This window comes from Notechis scutatus, chromosome 1, assembly GCF_049901735.1.
Source record: "Notechis scutatus isolate UNSWTSFEM ecotype Mainland chromosome 1, rNotScu1.2, whole genome shotgun sequence".
In the NCBI taxonomy this organism is placed as follows: domain Eukaryota; kingdom Metazoa; phylum Chordata; class Lepidosauria; order Squamata; family Elapidae; genus Notechis; species Notechis scutatus.
In genome coordinates, this window is record NC_142009.1 from 104227484 (window position 1) to 104247490 (window position 20007).

General features: G+C 36.5%; 1 protein-coding gene and 1 long non-coding RNA gene across 3 annotated transcripts in view; one reads left to right on the forward strand and one right to left on the reverse strand.

Annotated features, from left to right (window-relative positions):
- The first annotated feature begins 7 nt into the window (after window positions 1–7).
- Window positions 8–19947, forward strand: LOC148132927 (uncharacterized). The gene is made up of 2 exons (XR_015745183.1): window positions 8–142; window positions 15835–19947. It is a non-coding gene; the product is annotated as an uncharacterized LOC148132927 (long non-coding RNA).
- Window positions 2536–20007, reverse strand: part of SLC16A10 (solute carrier family 16 member 10) — a 51321-nt gene continuing 33849 nt past the window's right edge. Inside the window, exons 4-7 of one of the 2 annotated variants that reach the window (XR_015745182.1) lie at window positions 19649–19792; window positions 8668–8896; window positions 6224–7877; window positions 2536–5040 (exon numbers count right to left, since the gene is read on the reverse strand). Coding sequence is in view for 1 of the 2 variants with exons in the window: in XM_087942202.1 (XP_087798328.1) it covers window positions 7642–7877; window positions 8668–8896; window positions 19649–19792 (609 nt within the window). In the remaining variant the exon portion in view is untranslated. Of the gene's footprint in view, window positions 7878–8667; window positions 8897–19648; window positions 19793–20007 lie in introns of both variants that reach the window. The other variant, XM_087942202.1, reaches the window with a different exon arrangement.

Sequence of the window (20007 nt, forward strand, 5' to 3'; positions counted from 1 at the left end):
GCGGACGGAGGCTGTCGCTGCAAAACGCGTCCCTTCGGATTTCACGCCGAGACTGGTATTCTGGGATTATACACTAAAATATACACTCAGCAATGCCACAGAGGTATGAAGATCATCCCAGCTGCTCAGCTAAGGCAAGCAGGTAATATATTGGGCAGCAACTATTTAAGAATATGCTGGAGGTGAATTACCACTTTAGTGACAACAGTAAAAGTGGAATTCCATACCGCATGGGAAAAGGCAATGGTAAATCACAATGAAATGGTGAAGATACTCTCTCAATAACAAGATATCCAATTTTACTCTCCAATTACCAGTGCAGAAGAAGCTGATGCAGTGATGTGTTTATACCTGATCACAAAGATCACAAAATCATGCAGGAAATTTCTAGAAACTGGATAAAAAGAGTATTAATACTATGAAAAGTCCTAAGGACACCATAGATTGTCAGAAAACAAACAAATGGAACAAATTAATTAAAATTTATTTTAAGGTACAAATTATTAGGCTCAAATTATCATTATCATATAATGGACACACTATGCAAAAGTCCAATTCTCTTGAGAAGTCCATAATGCCAGAAAAGATTGAAGTAGAAAAGTGAAAAGGATTTTATTAGCGCAGTGATAGGTGCATCAGGAGATCTGAATGGTTAGAGTAAGGGCAGATCATCCCAGAGATGGTCCAACTGTGCATTTACTAAGATTTCACCATGACTTGATAATGCATAATCAATATTTACTTGTTAGAAATCAGTGATCTCATTTCCTGACTTTCAATCAAGATTGCTTCTTGTCTATATTTCAAGATTTTCGTACTACCCTGGGACAGAGAGAGAAAAGTAAAAAAAAATGCTTCAGTGAAAAGCCCATCTGGTCAGCTCTTTGGCATTACTGGTAGTCCTTGACTTATGATCACAATTGAGCCAAAATTTCTCTTGTTAAGTGGAACATTTGTTGAATGAGTTTTGCCTCATTTTATGACTTTTTTTGGCCTCAGTTGTTAAGTGAATCACTGCAGTTGATAAGTTAGTAATGGTTGTTAAGTGAATCTGGCTTCTCCATTGACTTTGCCTGTCAGAAGGTCACAAAAAGTGATCCCATAAGCTTGGGACACAGCAACGATCATAAATATGAACCAGTTGCCAAGCATCTGAATTTTGAGCATATGATCATAGGGATACTGCAAAGGTGGTAACTGAAAAACAGTCATAAGTCACTTAGTTCAGTGCTGTTTTAACTTCGGTCACCAAATGAAGTATTGTAAGTTAAAGACTACCTGTATGTTCTGAGTTTATTCAGTACCTGGAGTGACAAGTCAGCTTGTGTTTCACAAATATCTTCAGCTTCTAAAGCCTTAGAAATGGAATTTTCTTGTTATCTACACAGGATGCACAGAATAAACGGAATGGAAGCTAATAAGACTAACACAGACAATTTAATAGGCAGGATTGTCTCCCTCAGAACCATCCTTGGTCTTCCTGCGGAGAAATCCCATAAGGCTAAGTAGAAGAGGCTCCTTCCAGGTCTCTTTGCTCAGGGATGGCATCTGCAGCAGCCAAGGGAATGTGCCTCTTCTTCATTGCCCCCCTCCTCTCTGGCATTCAGAAAGCCTGGAAAGGACATTATGGATGCAGATTTGGGGAGGAGGAGGGGGAGTGGAGAATTATATTTTTGTCCCTCTGGTAGTGGAAATTGTTTTGAACAGTAGTAGGGTTCACTGTGTTCTACTCCAAGGATCTTATCTGTGTGGTGTTTAAAATTTATGTCATCTTTTGTATTTTGGTTGTAGTACATATTACAAAGGGGGAGTTGAGTTATCTCTTTGAATTGATAGTGACTACAGCAGCCCATAAAATAAATATCCAGCTAAGCAGATTATTTCTTTATCATTTGGCTAATATTTTCATATGTGTTAACATGTTTCTTTTATTGTAGTCCAGTTCTCTTTAGGACTTGTAAAAAAAAGGAGAGGGAAAAGTTCAACAATGCAGAAATAAAAAAGATGATCCAACAAAAAAAAGGCAGTGATAAATTCTCTCATAAAAGTAATAATTAAAGTTTGCTGTCCAAGACTGGTTTGCTTTCTCAACAAAACGTTACAAAATCATCTTTCTTAGAATAAATTTTTGCTGCAATCCCCCAAAAAACAACAGAAAACAGATCTGATTATGCCCTGTAGATCTCTGAGAAATGAACAAAAATATAAAACAATTTCATATATGCAGGCATCTCAACAGCCTATGGACACACACAACATCTCTCAGAAATGAAATTCTTTATTGTATATATTCCTCTTCCATAAACATAGCATAAAATTGGTTGAAGCACCTCTTTGCTATTTCTAATAAATAAGCAAAAATCTTAGATATGAACAGAAGCCATTCTACGGGTAACTTTTATTGGTAAATATAGAGGTAAGCTTCGCCTGTTCAGTGCTTTTGAATCTCCTTTGAAGAAGCCATTTAAATTCATTTGCTACATTTCTGAGCCTCACAAGAGTCCTGGAGCTAAAAAAAAACTAGAAAGACAAAGATGCTGTAATGCTCACATTTATTTAGATAATTACTGGATATGGCAGCCCAATTCAGAGATTGTGACTGGGTGGCTTACATAGAAGTAAAACAAGAGGAACCAGATAAAACAACAGAAAATAGAAGAAAATGAAGCCAAACCAAAATTATAAATCATTGAAACATGATTAAATACCTTGCCCAATCCCCAGAGGGAGAGTTTTTCAATGCAACAAGGTGACTTTTCAAGCAAGAGCCAATAGTCCAAGATCACCTCTAAATAGGTCACCAGAACCAAAGCAACTGAGTGCCATGCAGTTGCTGATGGGCTAAAATATTGTATATCTTTTATTTAGTGGGATGCAAGCAACAGTATGTTGGCATGCAAGCTAGTCTCTTAGATCATGGATAACTTAGCTTGCATCACATAGCATGTATGCATTTGGTGTAAAATGGCTTTGGTTACATTTTTTTTTAGAAAAACAGAGTGGTAGAGGTGAGTTGTTATGGGCTCATCTAATGACAACATATGTTAGATTGTGACTTGGAATATATGAGTAAATGCTAAAGAGCATGGATTAATTGATTAAATGAAAGAAGCAAATATAGGTATATTATATGTCTGTGAAACTAAGGGCTTATCTGCACTGCCTCTTGCCCTGTTACCAGGCACTCCTGTCTGTTTTGGCTGAGGTCATTTAATACTAATCCCAGCAGTTCACTGGCTACATCTTAAAGGCAAGAGTGATCCTCACAGCTGAATCCATGGTTATTCTGTGTGTGTTCCAGAATCACCTTAGCTAGGAATGCTACAACACAGGTAGTATAATATTTATAACACTATTAACAAATATGGTAGAATGAAGCTGGTTTGGAATCTGTAAAAAATTGTAATGACTGTATTTATTTTCCCTGAGTCATTTATATTTCCCTGTGAGGTTGCAACATTTTTCATTTTTCCAGTCAATTAGGGTAGTAGGATTTAACCCTCGGGTCCAAAAGGTTGCTTTCTACTTACTTCATGACTGTAAAAATGGTGAAACTGCTATTATATCATTCTTGCTAAAAATTCACTCTAAAGGATGTTGGAGACCAACAGAATAGTGCGCATTTATTTTAAATCTGGTTGTTGTGTCTGTATAGGCATTTTGATACTTTAACTTTGTATTTATCCATTATACCCATCTTATCTTTTTTCTATCTATTCATATATGTCCAGTAAGACCTACCCAGAAAAAGAAATTAGAAACTACTTTCCTAGAACAGGAAAAATGGAAGATAGCACTCCAGCAAGAACATTGACAGTGGAAGGATTTGGTAGTTTGTTAGGTCTCAATGCCAACAGATTGACAAAGTGCCATTCTGGAAAGAATTTTCTTAAACAAAACAAAAATAAAGAAGTGAATGAAGTTAGTATAATACCCTGGGGTTGATGAATACATGCAGAGGAGATATGACAAATGAAAACTAAAATCTATGTCAGAAAAGATGAAGTGCTGTTAAAAAAATGTTATAGATACTTATGAAATTAAGATCCTGTAGGTTGACAATAGTTGTAGGTTAAACTCTTGTGAATGGTGTACATGCCAGCGACGAGTTTCAGTAAAATAGTGTGATGTTCTGAATGAATATGATGTAGGAAAAATTATCTTGTTGGGTAACTTCAATAGATGGTTTGAACAAGGTGAGAGAACACTAAAAACTAAATGAGCAATTCAAAAAACTAAATAAGCAATGAGACCCAAGAAGAACAAATGAGAACGGTAACTGGTGTCTGCTTAGGAAAATCTGTTTCAAATATGTAGTTTAAATGTAAGTTTATTCATGTGCAAAAATGATTATGTTGAAAGGTTAAGAGAATTAATTACTAAAGAGTGCAAGGATGTAGAGAGGTTATGTTGATGAAACTACCACCATTTTTGAATAGTGTGAAGAATGGATTTGAAGGAAAAGAGAACTTAATGGGGAAAAGCCTAAAACAAAATATAACTGAAACTAGAATAGCAATAGCACTTAGACTTATATATCACTTCACAGTGCTTTACAGAACTCTCTAACTGCATTCTAACCATAGCCCCACTGCGGGTCTTGACCCCAGTAGGATAATAAGTCCTACATGAAAAATATGAATGAAAAGGGTAGATAAGGTGCAAGAATCTAGACCAGGGGTGTCAAACTCAATTTCATTGAGGGCCACATCAGGGTTGTGTTTGAACTCACGGGGGGAGGGCTGGTCAGGGTGAGCATGGCCAGCTTGATGTCATTTGTGTCAGGAACACCTGTGGTGGCCTGAGCACTCCGCCAATGAAAACGGGCTCGTGAGCTCCATTTTTGGCTGGGACAGACTCCTGAAACCCTCTGCCAGTGAAAACGGAGCTTGGGAGGGCCATGTGCCACCCTCCCAAGTTCCGTTTTCCCTGGCAGAGGCATCACGGGCCAGTCTTTCATCTTTTCCAGGGCAGTTCCAAGGGCCAGATCTAAGCACCCTGCGGGCTGGATCTGGCCTACGGGCCTTGAATTTGACACCCCTGATCTAGACACTGGAACAGAATGAAAACACTGATGCTGAAGGATCAGGTTAGGGGCAGACTGTCAAGAGAAAATGTATCTGGCTGATAAGAGTCGACACTGACTTGATGGCATGAAAATAATCATTGAGTGCTGCAGAAGTATGTGATGTAATGCTAATGGAAAGTAGAAAAATAGCAGTCAATAGATTTATAATGTGAAAAGGAAAAAATATTGTTGAAAAAATGCAGTCAAAGAGAGCAAGGAACATTCAAGAATGAAAGAAGCAGAGGAAAAGCTTTGATGGAACTAAAAATATTTTAGAAGTGGGTGAAAATGGCCTAATACAGAGCCTCAAATAGAATAACATAATAACAGAGTTGAAAGGGACCTTGGAAGTTTTTTAATCCAACCGCCTGCCTTCCTCAAGTAGGAAACTATACCATTTCAGACAAATGGTTGTCCAATCTCTCCTTAAAAACCTCCAGTGTTGGAGCACCAACTTCTGGAGGCAAGTCGCTCCACTGATTAATTGTTTGGTCAGGAAATTTCTCTTTAGTTCTAGGTTGGTTCTCTCCTTGATTCGTTTCCATCCATTGCTTCTTATCCTGCCTCCAAGTGCTTTGGAGACAAGGTGGAGAAATAGAGTGAAACGATTGGAAGTGATGAAACGAAATCAGATTTAGTCGCATGTTTTCTTATCTTGAGGGTTTAATTTGGCGGGCTCACTATTTCTTATTTTGCACACTGCATGATGTTGCTTATGCAGGTGAAAATAGTACATAATTGATGATCTGTTTGCATCCTTTAGCTGGAGGCTTAATGAACTATCAAGATGAACTGGATGCTGCAAAATGTGTCTATTGAGAAAAAAGAATAGAATACCACAAGACCTGGAAAGGCCCCATGTCTATTCAGCCAAATGCACCTTTAATTTCAAAATACTGAGAGATAACCCATGTGGGCATTGCCATATCATTCTCAGTATCTATCTTGCTTGTTTCTGCTGTTGGTGCAGAGCACAGGACCTGAGCAAGATAGAATCAGAATTTGGTCTTCATCCATAGGATTGTTATTTTTAATAACTGTGCTATGCACAGGAAGGACCAGAGAAATGCATGGCACCACTGAAACTTGAATAATTAATGCTATATTAAATATATCTTTTGATTTGAAAATAAAACAGCAGAGAAAACAATTCACATGTAAAATTGCTGAACTCTGAATCAATAATAAAAACATGCAAATATAACTGAAAAATTAATGTCAGTGTACTTAACATATGTTCAGGTAGTCCTTGACTTATGACCATTTGTTTAGCAACTACTTGACGTTACAAAGGCACTGAAAAAAATGAATTGAAATTGGTCCTTACATTTACGGCCATCGTAGAAACCCCACAGAGATTAAAATTGAGGTGTTTGCCAACCGGCATGTATTTACGATAGGTACAGTGTCCTGGTTCACGTGATCATCGTTTACAACCTTCATAGGGGGCTTCTAACCAGCAAAGTCAGTGGGTGAGGCCGGATTTACTTAATGACCATGTGACTCACTTAACAATCATGGCAAAAAGATCATAAAATTGGGCATGATTCATCTAATAACTGTTTCACTTAGCAACAAAAGTTGCAATCCCAGTAATGGCCATAAGATAAGGACTACCTGTAATTTAAAAATCTTATTAACAAAACAAGCTTATTAACAATATAGCTTGAACTATATTTCCTAGGCACTAAATGACACAACATTCATGTGTTTCAGCACATACTTTCCCATATATTCACAAAAAATTGAATTAAGCCTTTAATTGAATTATTCAGTATGAAATAGCCCTAACTTTACTATAGTACTATCTATATTGAGATAGGTAGCAATACAGAATGGAACTGTTAAATTTTAAGCAACAGAAAATTTACAGAAAACTAATAAGTGTCAGTATTGCATAATAATATTCTGTTTTATCCTGCATATAACAAAATTGTAAAAATAAATGCTCCAATTGTAAGTTATGTTAGGTATTGGTATGCATTTGAATTAAGCTGGACCTTATATTCCCTTCAGAAGCAATATGCCATGGACTGAATCAAACAAGGCCAAACCTTCACCAAAAAGCAAACCACACAATGAGGTGTTGTAAATTATTCAACTTGGTAGCACGCTATAGTGCAGATGTCATTTTGTAAAAAAATTGCCGCAATTTAAAAAACTCTGAATCTACATGCCCAGAACTTTTAAAAATTAGCAGAAATAGTTTTAAAACCACTTGATACTATTAAAAATTCCAGCTGAATCACTCTGCTGGACAGATTATAAAAGTGAAGGTATTAGGAGGAAATCAACTGATAAGACAGGACAGATCTTGACTCCCACATATACACTCATGTATCTCTAACCTACACATTCACTAGCATATATTCAGTTATAACATTGGTCATATAAAAGTGGAAACGTATTTTGTAAATGCAACCAAAAACAGCTGAAAAGATTTCTTGATATTATTTCCACACTGCTCGCCATAGCTTTGCCAAAAACCAGGATCATGGTACACACAGTTTATAAACAGAAAGCTACCTAATTTTATAAAAATAAATTCAATCTGGTAGAAAAAAATAGCAATATTAAATAACAGATTCTAATTCTTTGCTCGGTTTCTCATATGAATCCGATATAGGGGGCGGTTTGATTTCCAGCATTTTTTCTGTGGTTTCTCCATTCACAGGTGTAGCTTGTTCTTTGCGTTTCCTCTTTTCATGCACCCATGGAATAGCACATAATATAATTCCTCCAATAATAGGTGGAACTCCTGCTAGGTAGAATGCTACATCATAGGTGCCTAGGTGATCCCGTAACTTGCCTGGAAAATGAAAAAAAAAAATATAACACTAAGATTAACACTTCAAGCTAAATAGCTAGATTTTTCAACAGGTTTTTTAAAATGTGGAAGTACTCCTGAGTTCACTATACATACAATAATTACCCAACGTAGGTCTTAAAATATTTTTTAAAAAATATTGTAGCTTAATAAAGCATTTCCTTTCTTCAAAAGAAGTCTTTAAAAAAAGGAAAACTGCTACTGGGTGATATATAAATTGTGTTCAGGGAATTGATATTATAAGGAGAAAGAGCAGTGATTTTCTACAATCCCCCATTGTAGTAAACCTTTTTATGCTATTCCAATTGAAAGAATAAGAATAGAGATTCAGAAAAGTTATCTTTCTTCCAACAAGAAGCTTTTACTAGATCCTGGTTCTTGGCTGAGGGTGATTTTGTCAATGCAGATGATGTTCAAGTGTTGTTCCAGTTCTTTTGGGATTGCTCCCAAGGAATCTATTACTACTGGCACTACCTACACTTATTATCATTATCATTATTATTATCATGATGGTGATGATGGCTGGTTACCAGTCAGAAGGTATTTAGCCTGGATTTGGCATTTTTATCAACCTATCTATCATGTCCTTTCCAAGGATTTGAGATAGGCAGATGTTGGAAGATGATGATAGTAAATATGTTGTGGCCACCTAACCTAAAGGACTGGGCAGTTTACAATGTATTAAAATACACAGTTAAAACAGATAAAAACATAACAGCAGCAGTACTATTTGATATGCTTTTTACATATTTAATTAAACATTTCTCCCTACCTGCAATAGGTGGGCCAACTGTCATTGGTATAGACATCAAGCCTAAGAGGAATCCAATTGCTTCGGAAACATGATATGCGCCAACTAACTCAAAAGCAATTGGTGCCATGATACAAATGAAGCATCCATCAAAAAGGCCCATGATAAGGCAGACAACAATAAGAGCTTCAAAGGATCTGCATAACGGGATCATCATAGACATCAGGCCAATTAACAAAAAGGATATCACCTATACAAAAGAAATACAAAAGGAACGGAAATAGTGAAAAACAGTGAAGGGATTCTATTACTGTATCCATTACAAATGATATTTTTCACCAAAAATTAATAAAGTTTTTTTCCACCTAGGTCAAGCTTAGATGTTCTTAAACAAACAAACCAAACTAAGCAAAATTTGACATAGTTGTACTTAAATTCCTTATATTCTTCAATTCAAGGAAATCCCAAAGTAGTAAACTAGAGAGTAAGAAAATTATAACTGCTACTATAAAGTAAGTAATAGCAAACCCCTTTTTTATTGTAATCAAGACAACTAAATTGATGTGTCTATATAGTCATCAGAAGTCTATTTGACTTAGGAAAGTGTCCTTTTATCCAACTGTGTCTACTTGCTGATAGAAAGTTCTTCCATCAATGGATTAGTATATCTGTGAACAAAGTATATGATTTTCACATTTCTTTTTTTCTGTGCAAACCCCTCCAACAACTTTCAACTTTCAACAGACAGCTCAGGGCATCTTTGGAAGATTGCATGTGGATTACCAGAGAAAGAGAAATTAATTAGCATTTACTCTTTTTCCCCCCATGAAAGCCATTCTTGAACCAAAAGGACTCCTACGAGTTGAGGGACATAATTAAAAACATATTTCTGTTAATTATTTATTGTAAGGTGTCCAAATTACTTTATTATATGCAGCACTTACAAAAACATGGCATAACTCCGATGTTTTTGAGGTCTAACTGCATTAGCTGAAGGTAGTCTCCAGGCCCAATTTAAAAACCTGCTCTTAGCCTTCACAGACCTAAACAGTATGAAGATTTGCCTAATCCATTCAGGCATATTCCTCTGTGGTGATCAAACACAGAACCAACCCATCATTAAGAGAGGGCTTCTTAACATTTCAGACTGTCACGATCTTAATTCTTTAAATATTTCAAGGAATGTTTCATTTTCTTTTGTTTAATAATAAGATTACATTACATTGTTTGTTCAAATACTCTATGAGAGTGTTAGGGTTTTGGGGATTAACCCCTAGAAGAGTATTGCAGCAGTAGTCAAGCCAGGAAGGGCCCCAGAGTATACACACACTGAACACAAACACTGTTTGTAGTTTAAATAGTTTTTAATCCAGTTAGAGTTTAAACATTGTCATTCAGTCCATTAAGTCATTCACAGTATTTCCATCCAGTAAGACTCACTAGTATAGTCCAAGTTAAGAGTCCTTGCAATATCTTTATCAGCCGATAAAGATATCTTCTCCTCCTCCGGTTTCACTCTCCAGAGAAACAAGCTGGATATTCAGTAGAATTATGCAGTAAATCAGCAAACAGTAGCAAACAATAACAGTTCAGTCACAGGCACTCACAGTCAGTAATCTCAGTTAGTCACAGTAAGACACAGTTAGTCTCAGCAACACACAGTAAGTCGCAGCAGCACACAGTTACAGTAAGCTTTCCAGCTTCTAATGCTTCCTTATATTGTAACTTCTAACCGCACCCTTAATCGGCTAATTGCCTGCTGCATTGTGCTTAAAGTGATAAGCACTTAAACCATGATATCTAAGTTTTATATATTTATTCACCCAAACCATATTTGGTATCAATGTTATACCTAACATACTCCCCTTTTGGGTGAAATAAATATATAATACCTTACAATCTAATCCCATAATTTTCACAACTCTCCTGGTGCTTACTGGCACCTTGGGCTTTAGTAAAATTATCAGCTAAATTGTCCTCCGACATACAGTACTCTAGCTGAATCATCTTACTTCTTACAGATTGTCTCACGTTTAGGTATCTTAGATCTGTATGCTTGCTCCTTGTTTTTACTCCAATATTTGTGGCCATTTGAATTGCTGCCTGATTATCTTCATGTATAATTATAGGATAATCTACAGTTATACCTATATCAATTAACATTTGTTTATACATTATTAATTCTGTACATAACAATGATAAACAGGAGAATTCTGCCTCCATAGTAGACAAACTTATATGCTGTTGTCTTATTGACTTCCAGCCTATTAATGTCTTACCCAGCATTATGGCTGTTCCTGAAGTCGACTTTCTAGTGTCTCTTTCTGATGCAAAGCTAGCATCTGCATAAGCACTCAAAATTAAATCACCCTTTGGTTCTAAATACAATGAATAATTCATTGTCTTTTTAAGATATCTTAATATCCTCTTAGCTGCAATCAGTGTCTTTCACATGGTGCAGAATTGAATCTAGCCAACTGATTCATGCAGTACGATATATCTGGTCTAGACCAATTACTAATATAACTCAAACTACCAATTAAAGATTGATAAATCACCTTATCAAACTCAGGGCTTTGTTCATCAGTGTTGCTAAACTCCTGACTCATTGGAGTCTTAGCTGGCTTACAAAGCTCCATCTTGTAATCTTTTAGTAATTTGCTTATCTTATCTTCCTGAGATATCTTAAAACCTTTCCGTGTTTTCTTTATATTCAAACCGAGATACTTCTTTATCTCCCTAATTGCTTGATCTTAATTCTCTTTCCTAATGATGCTATTATTTTATTTGCTTCATCATTAGTTTCAGTTATCAATGCAATATCATCTGTGAATAGTAATAATAATGATACTTTCCCATTTGTCTCCCTCTTAAACAGACATGGATCGGCTAAACCAGCTTTAAATCCTATATTGTCTAGTTCCTTTACAATATACTGGTTCCATTCATAGCCTGATTGTTTAAGACCATAGAGACTTTTCTTTAACAACCAACAATCATTATTATCCTTATTTTCACTTTTAATACCAACAGGTTTTTTCATATAAATAATATGTTTTAATGGGGCGTGCAAGTAAGCAGTTTCCACATCTAGATGGTTAACTATATAGTTTTTACTAGCTGCCCACACTAAAGCTGCTCTCAAGGTTGCTGCCTTAAGACTAGGTGCAAACACCTCATCGTAGTCATTAGCATTCTGCCTAAAACCTTGGGCTACTAACCTTGCCTTATGGATTAAATTACCATCTTTATCTGTTTTTACCTTAAATATCCATTTGCAGCCAATGGATTTCTTTCCTACAGGTAATTTGGCATTTTCATACACCTTCATATCATTTAATGAATTCAGTTCCTTATTCATTGCTGCATACCATCTTTCTTTTTCCTTAGTAGGATACTTTTTAATTTCTTCAACAGAATTAGGAACTTGATTAATCTGGCACACTGTGTTAGCCTGGTACCTATCAGGCGGTCTAGATATACGTGTAGTTCTTCTGGGAATTACAGGGCTTACAGGAGGACTTTGTTGAACTACTACCTGTTCATCTTCCTCATCCTGTTCAGCTATTGAATCTGTTTCTTCCTTTATGGGCACTATTTCATCCTGTATTTGTCTCTTTACTTTATTTTTAAAGTTACAGGGATAACTAATGGGATTTCTATAGGATTCAATAATTACATCTTTATTGTCATCCTGTTCTAATTTCTCCCATCCTTCATGTTCTAGAAATTGGGCACTAGCACTACATAACACTTTAGATGTGCCTTTCTCCCAAAATCTATATGCCCTATGGTTTGCCTGATAACCAACGAAGAAAAATCTTTTAGCTCTATGTTGCCCTTTTTTCTGAGTTGTGCAGGAATATGCACCCATGCTGGTGCACCAAATGTGTGCAGGTAACTTAGGTCAGGTTTCCTGCCATGCCACCTGGTAAATGGTATTTCACCTGTTGTTGTATTAACAACATTGTTCAATATGTTATTAGCACACATTGTAGCCTCTCCCCACAAAGAATCAGGTAACCCAGAATCATTTAACATTGTTCTAACCATTGCCTGTAGTGTTTGGCCTCTTCTTTCAATAAAAGCGTTATGTTCTGGCCTGTATGGAGCAGACTTCTTATGCTCTATTCCTGCTATCTTAAGTCTGTTCTGGAATTTGTTATTAATAAATTCCGTGCCATTATCTGTCACCAGGGTTATCAGTTGTCGTTTAGACTTTCTTTCAGCAAACCTAAGCCAATTGAAAAAATGTTGATATGTTTCAGTTTTGCTTTTCATTAAATAGCAAAACCCATATCTAGAATAATGGTCCATAATGCTCAGTATATATCTAGCACCCCCATACTGGGTTTCTTTGGACCTATGATGTCTGCAAATACCACTTCTAAAGGTTCTTTTGTTTTGAAACCATTTAGCCTATTTGCAGGCAATACTTTGCTCTTATCTTCACAGCAAACATTACAACGCAAATATTTATCACAAGGTTTTAACCTTATTCCTTCAGATAACTCAACTGTACGGTTTAGCATTTTAAAATTTACATGCCCCAAACGCCTATGCAATAAATGGATACATTCATTATGAGGTTTTATATTATTAAATACAGTTTGAGCCTCCCTTTCTTACTATTATCTAATACATATAATGTTCCATTTAAAGCTGCAGTTACCCTTTTGTTATCTTTTTCAATTATGCAATTATTATCTTTAAAAGTAATTACATAACCTAATTTATCTAATACCCTTACTGAAAGCAAATTAAACTTTAGTTGCGGTACATACAACATTTTTATATCCTGGTTTATGTACGGACAACGTGCAAAACCTTGACCTTTCGCTTTCAGATTCCAGCCATTGGCAAGAGATATATGTTGAGAACTTGTAGACATTTTTATAAATTTTGTCTTATCTCTTGTGATGCAGTGGGATGCGCCACTGTCAACCACCCATAAATTATTCTTCACATCAGAGTTGCTAAACGTGGCTAGTTCAAATGCTTTCTTTGGCTTTTTTACATTCTGGCTTTTTCTCTTTTTGCAGAATCTTGCCAAATGTCCTCTGCCTCCACAATTAAAACACTTTTTAATTGTGTATGCCGTCGAAGATAAATTCTCTTCTTCCAGGTGCTTTACTTTGCTTTGCTGGTTTCTTTCAAGCTTTGAAGATAATTTCTCTTCTTTCTTATCTTCTCTCAGCTCGTTACGCTCACGCCTTCTTCTGGCTTCTTCTAGTAGCCTGCCTGTAATCTCGGTTAATGAGAGGCTTTCTTTTGGCAATACCTCTAACGAAGTCACATAGTCATCATAGCTTTGATCTAATGAAGATAATATTATGTAGACTTGTTGCAGTTCATTAAATATAAGCTCTTTTTCTTGCAATTCTTGAAAAATGCTCTTCATACAGTTTAAATGAACTAACATATCTCCATTCCTCTGAAGATGCGTTCGAAAAAGCTTCCGTGTAAGATTTATATGTGCTCCTACACTGTCCCGAACATAAATCTTCCTGAGGTTCTCCCAGCAGTTTGCAGCATTTTCTTCTCCACGAATATGGACAAGCTGCTGATCACAGAGAGTCAAGTCCTATGATGCATAAAGCCTGCTCATTCTTCAGTTTAAAGTCTTGTAACTTTTCTTTATCATCATCATTAGCAGGATCCCAGCTACTCACATCTGGTGGGTTTGCTATAATGTCCCACAAACCTTCTCTGCGTAGAAGTAAACTACATTTCATTGACCATGAAACATAGTTTGTTCCATCCAGCCTGGATATCATGGACAGTTGTGACAAATTTACTTGTGCCATTACTCTTCAGATATTTTGACTATTTTAAACTAATTAAAACAGTTTGTTTTTACAGTAATGTGCAACTCACACCAACTCTCTCTGCTATATCCTGGTTAGTTAGACTATGCTGCTGGGCCCATAACCAATGTTAGGGTTTTGGGGATTAACCCCTAGAAGAGTATTGCAGCAGTAGTCAAGCCAGGAAGGGCCCCAGAGTATACACACACTGAACACAAACACTGTTTGTAGTTTAAATAGTTTTTAATCCAGTTAGAGTTTAAACATTGTCATTCAGTCCATTAAGTCATTCACAGTATTTCCATCCAGTAAGACTCACTAGTATAGTCCAAGTTAAGAGTCCTTGCAATATCTTTATCAGCCGATAAAGATATCTTCTCCTCCTCCGGTTTCACTCTCCAGAGAAACAAACGCTGGATATTCAGTAGAATTACGCAGTAAATCAGCAAACAGTAGCAAACAATAACAGTTCAGTCACAGGCACTCACAGTCAGTAATCTCAGTTAGTCACAGTAAGACACAGTTAGTCTCAGCAACACACAGTAAGTCGCAGCAGCACACAGTTACAGTAAGCTTTCCAGCTTCTAATGCTTCCTTATATTGTAACTTCTAACCGCACCCTTAATCGGCTAATTGCCTGCTGCATTGTGCTTAAAGTGATAAGCACTTAAACCATGATATCTAAGTTTTATATATTTATTCACCCAAACCATATTTGGTATCAATGTTATACCTAACAGAGAGTATTAAATCTTGAAAAGCACTTTATTTATCTTAGAAGTAATGACTGTCATAATGATAAGGATAATTAATGCACCAGTAATTTTTACTTTTCTGGGAAGTAATTATAAAAAATAACCTCTCCACTTCCCTTGAATTAGTCTCAACTCCTGTTAACTGCATGGTCACATCCAGACATGATTTGCTCTCACCTTATCTTGGGTTGCTTACCATAATATCCTGGTCTGGTCTAATAATTGGATATATCCTGGCAGTTTCCATTTAAGTTTTAGCAGATGTGATCTTGTTTAGTTTTCTCAAGATTAGTTATGGTCAGCTAAATGCTGCCACCCGGTGTGACCACAACAGTATTAAAAGAATGAGAGTAATTTTTGCTGAACTCATCCAAACCTAACATCCTGCCCAAGCAGTGTGCCAGTAAGTTCAGTATTCTATCCATTGTCCCATATTGTTTCTTGTAAGTTTCCTATCTTTTGGATAAAGTAAGCATGCCTATGTTTTATTGTTTTTTAAGAAAAACACTTTATACATTACATATAAAATGTGTGCTGTGCTAATACATATTAAGATATTGGGTTTCAAGATTTCTGCTAGGCAAAGAGTCACTCATTGTTGATCTAATCTTTTGCTTATATCCTAGCTCTGAAACAAATGAAAAAGTTCAAATGAAAAACAGTGAATGTCTTCTTCCTGCTAGGTGAGACTGCATTTGAGGAAATGTTTACTCAGCCTTGAAAAGTGGAATAAAAGGGATCAACTTAAAGATCTTTCTTACAAGTGATCTTGCTGGGGAATAAATATAAAAATAAGTCTTTACATTTCTATTACACTTTGTATGGGAAAAAGACTTCAACAGAAACTACTGCTGCACTTTGTTGCTCCATCACATATATTTTTTGGGGGGGCAAAGGCAGACCTCAGCATGATCAGAACCACAATGAATCTCACCTGACCCTGGACTGCAGAAGTCCAAACCACAAGTTTAACATTTCCCCAATTCCTGTAGCCACAAAGACATGCAGGGCATTCACTGATTTCTCAACATTGTTTTAAACTAAATTAATATTGTCTGTAAACGTATGTAAATAGTGACAAGATAGGTATAAAGGTCTCTCAGCAGCCTGAAATCTGAGTCTTTCGTTTCTTTAGTTCTCTTGTTCTTTCCAGAAATGGGATAGTGACTGTGTGCTCTCTCCACTTCTCTTCTCACTATATACCAATGACTGCATCTCAAAAGATCCCTCTGTTAAAGTACTGAAGTTTGCAGATGATACAACAGTGATTGGTCTCATTCGAGACAACGATGAATCTGCATACAGATGGGAGATTGAACTAGCCTTGTGATGCAACCAGAATGATCTTGAACTAAATACACTCAAAACCGTAGAAATGGTGGTAGATTTTAGGAGAAACCCTTCCATACTACCTCCTCTTACAATACTAGACAACACAGTATCAACAGTAGAGACCTTCAAGTTTCTAGGTTCTATTATATCTCAAGACTTAAATAGACATCTAACATCACAAATGTCATCAAAAAAGCACAACAAAGAATGTTCTTTTTGCGCCAACCCAGAAAGCTCAAACTGCCCAGAGCTGCTGATTCAGTTCTACAGAGAATTATTAAGTCTGTCATCTGCACCTCTATAACTGTCTGGTTTGGCTCTGCAACCAAACAAGACAAACACAGACTTCAATGGATAATTAAAACTGCAGAAAAAACAATTGCTACCAACCTGCCTTCCACTGAGGACCTGTATACTGCACGAGTCAAAAAGAGGGCTGTGAAAATTTCTACAGCCCCCTCACATCCTGGACATAAATTGTTTCAACTTCTACCCTCAAAACGATGCTATAGGGCACTGCATACCAGAACAACTAGACACAAGGAGTTTTTCCCCAAATGCCATCACTCTGCTAAACAACTAATTCCCACAACACTGTCAAACTACTTAGTAAGACTGTATTACTATTATTCTTTTCATCCTTCCTATTACTTATCTCTTCCCACATGACTATAACTGTATTGCTTGTATCTTTACAATTTATACTGTTTTATTTGTTTCCTAGTATGATTTGACTGCTTATTAGTAACTTATGACTATCACTAAGTGTTGTATCTTATGATTCTTGATTCTTGTATTTTTTTTTTTTCTTATGTACACAGAGAGAATATGCACCAAAGACAAATTCCTTGTGTGTCCAATCACACTTGGCCAATAAAGAATTATATTCTATTCTATTCTGACATGGATTGAAAGCTTGGATATTAAAGCAAAGATTTTCAGTTATTTTCTTAGAATATGTAGGAAAGATATTTTATTTTGTTCTATGGAGCATGGATTCCTCATTGTTCTGGAAATTCTGAACAACATTTGTAAATGTTGGTCCTGCAAGTAACACTTGGGAGGCTTCTTCTGTCCCATTTATTTCTGATCCCAGTTTGGTAAGTAGAGAGTTCTTGCCATGACGATAAATTTAATTGGAGTCATGACAAGAACAGGTCTAATGCAGAAGATGATTAGAAAGAAAGGACAGAAATCTGATGTCATAAACGTTTAGAGTCTGTCCTTCCCTTGAACAAAAGCTTATCATTTGCAATCCATTAACTAATCTTAAATGTCACAGTATACGTGAAACTATAGAAGACTACTGCAGCTACAAAGTATACTTTATTTATTCTCTGAGCTAGTCTAGTCTATATATGTACAGTTATTTCAATGTTCATTCTGAACAACTTTCTTTAAGAAGTGCTTCTTTAAAAAGTTACTTTAAAACAATCAATACTTTGTCTCTAGAAAAGAGAATATTTTGCCAAGGTTTGTGTCATCTGAACTGATTGGGGCATATTGGCCAAAGTCTGCAACATCACTGGTGCTAAGTACCAAGTGTTTACTTGACATTACTATTTGTGACCTTTTAAGAAATTCCTTATATAGATAAGCAGATATACAAAGAAAAAAAATGAACAACTCAATCCTTTAAAAAAAATGTAAATACACACAAAGAAATATTCATATTCCAAACTTCAGGTCTTGTTCTTGCCTAAAGAAATGTAGCACAGTAATTGTCCCAAAGGTGCTTTTTACAGAAGGCAACTGGACTTTCTGTTTTTTCTTTGAAGACGTTTCACTTCTCATCCAAGAAGCTTCTTCAGCTCTGACAGGATAGTGGAGAATGATTTATATTCCTTGCAAACAGCTGGTCATTTGCATCCTTTTAGAGCAGGGGTCAGAGGTGGTATTCAGTAGGTTCTGAGCAGTTCTGGAGAACTGGTAGTGAAAATTTTGAATAGTTCAGAGAACCGGTTGGTGGTAACCTTCCCCCAGGAGTGGGGTGGGAGTAAGAGTTTTTACAGTATCCTGCCCCTGTCATGCCCACCAAGCCACACACACCAAGCCATGCCACGCCCACCAAGCCATGCCCACGAATTGGTAGTAAAAAAATTTGAATCCCACCACTGGCAGGAGTGTCAAACTCAATTTCATTGAGGGCTGCATTAGGGCTGTAGTTGACCTCAGGGGGCATGGCCGAGTGGGTTGGTGTGGCCAGGTGGGTGGGCATGGCCAGCTTGACATCACTCCCCAAACTGCTGGCATGTTTCCTCTTTGCAATGTGTAGACCAGCCGAAGCGACGTGGGCCCCTTCCATTTTCCAGGCTGGCCCCACGGACCGGATCCAACCACATCGCAGGCCTGTTTTAGAGAGTCATTGAAGCACTTAGAGCTTTATCTGTGTCCTGAGGGTCACCCAAGTAATGTTCCTGGTTCCTGTAGTCTGCAAGGAACTGCAGACTACCAGGAACCTGGAGCACTACTCGGGTGGCCCTGAGGACACAGATAAACCTCCAAGTGCTCTAACGGCCTTCTAAAAGGATGCAAATATCCAGATGTCTGCAAGGAATGTAAATCCTTCCATTTCCCACTATCCCGTCAGAGCTGAATGAGAAGCTCAAAGAAAAAATAAGAAAGTCTAGTTGCCGCCTGAAATAGCACCTTTGAGACAACCATGACCTGGATGACTTAGAATCTCTACAGACTTTTAGCGTAGTAATTGTATACATCAAAGTTGATGTTCAATTGAAATTATGTGACATCTGACAATATCTCTGCCAATTTTCAAGATTCAGTATTGCATATCTATCGATTTAAATATTTAAAATATTATCAGTGTAACATGCTATTTTCAGAATCACTACTTCATGGATATTATTGGTGAGAACTATGCCTATACAAAACTATCTCAGATCTTCTGGACCGTTCTTATGCCACTAAATACCTATCAGTGGTCTTTAGATGCCAGACATAACTCTGCAAAAGTTATACACGTCTGAGAATATTAAGGGCAGCAAATATAGGAAAAAAGCCCACCAAAAGCTTCATATTATTGGCCTGAATATATTATTATCTAGAAATACATTAGTAATGTATTTTCTACTAGTTATCTAGCAGTACCTGTAGATAAACCTTTTTTGCACCAGGAACATAATCTGCAATTCTGCCAAAGACCAGCCGACCGATTCCTGAAGTAATGCCAAGACAAAGTATAAGTGCTGTATCTGGAACATGTTCACCAATACGTTCTTTCACGTGGTTTAGCTATTCGGAAGGAGGAAAAACAGGATTTTAATATAACAAAAAATCTAACACATAATACTTTAGTTTAAAATCAGCCATATTTTAAAATTTTATTACATTTGTACACATTGTTTAAACAATCATATCTCAGCTTTATAAATTTGTTTGTAAATGTTCCTCTTTTGTTCTTCTATTTGTGATGCAACCAATGAAATTAAGAACCAGCTTCAAATTAT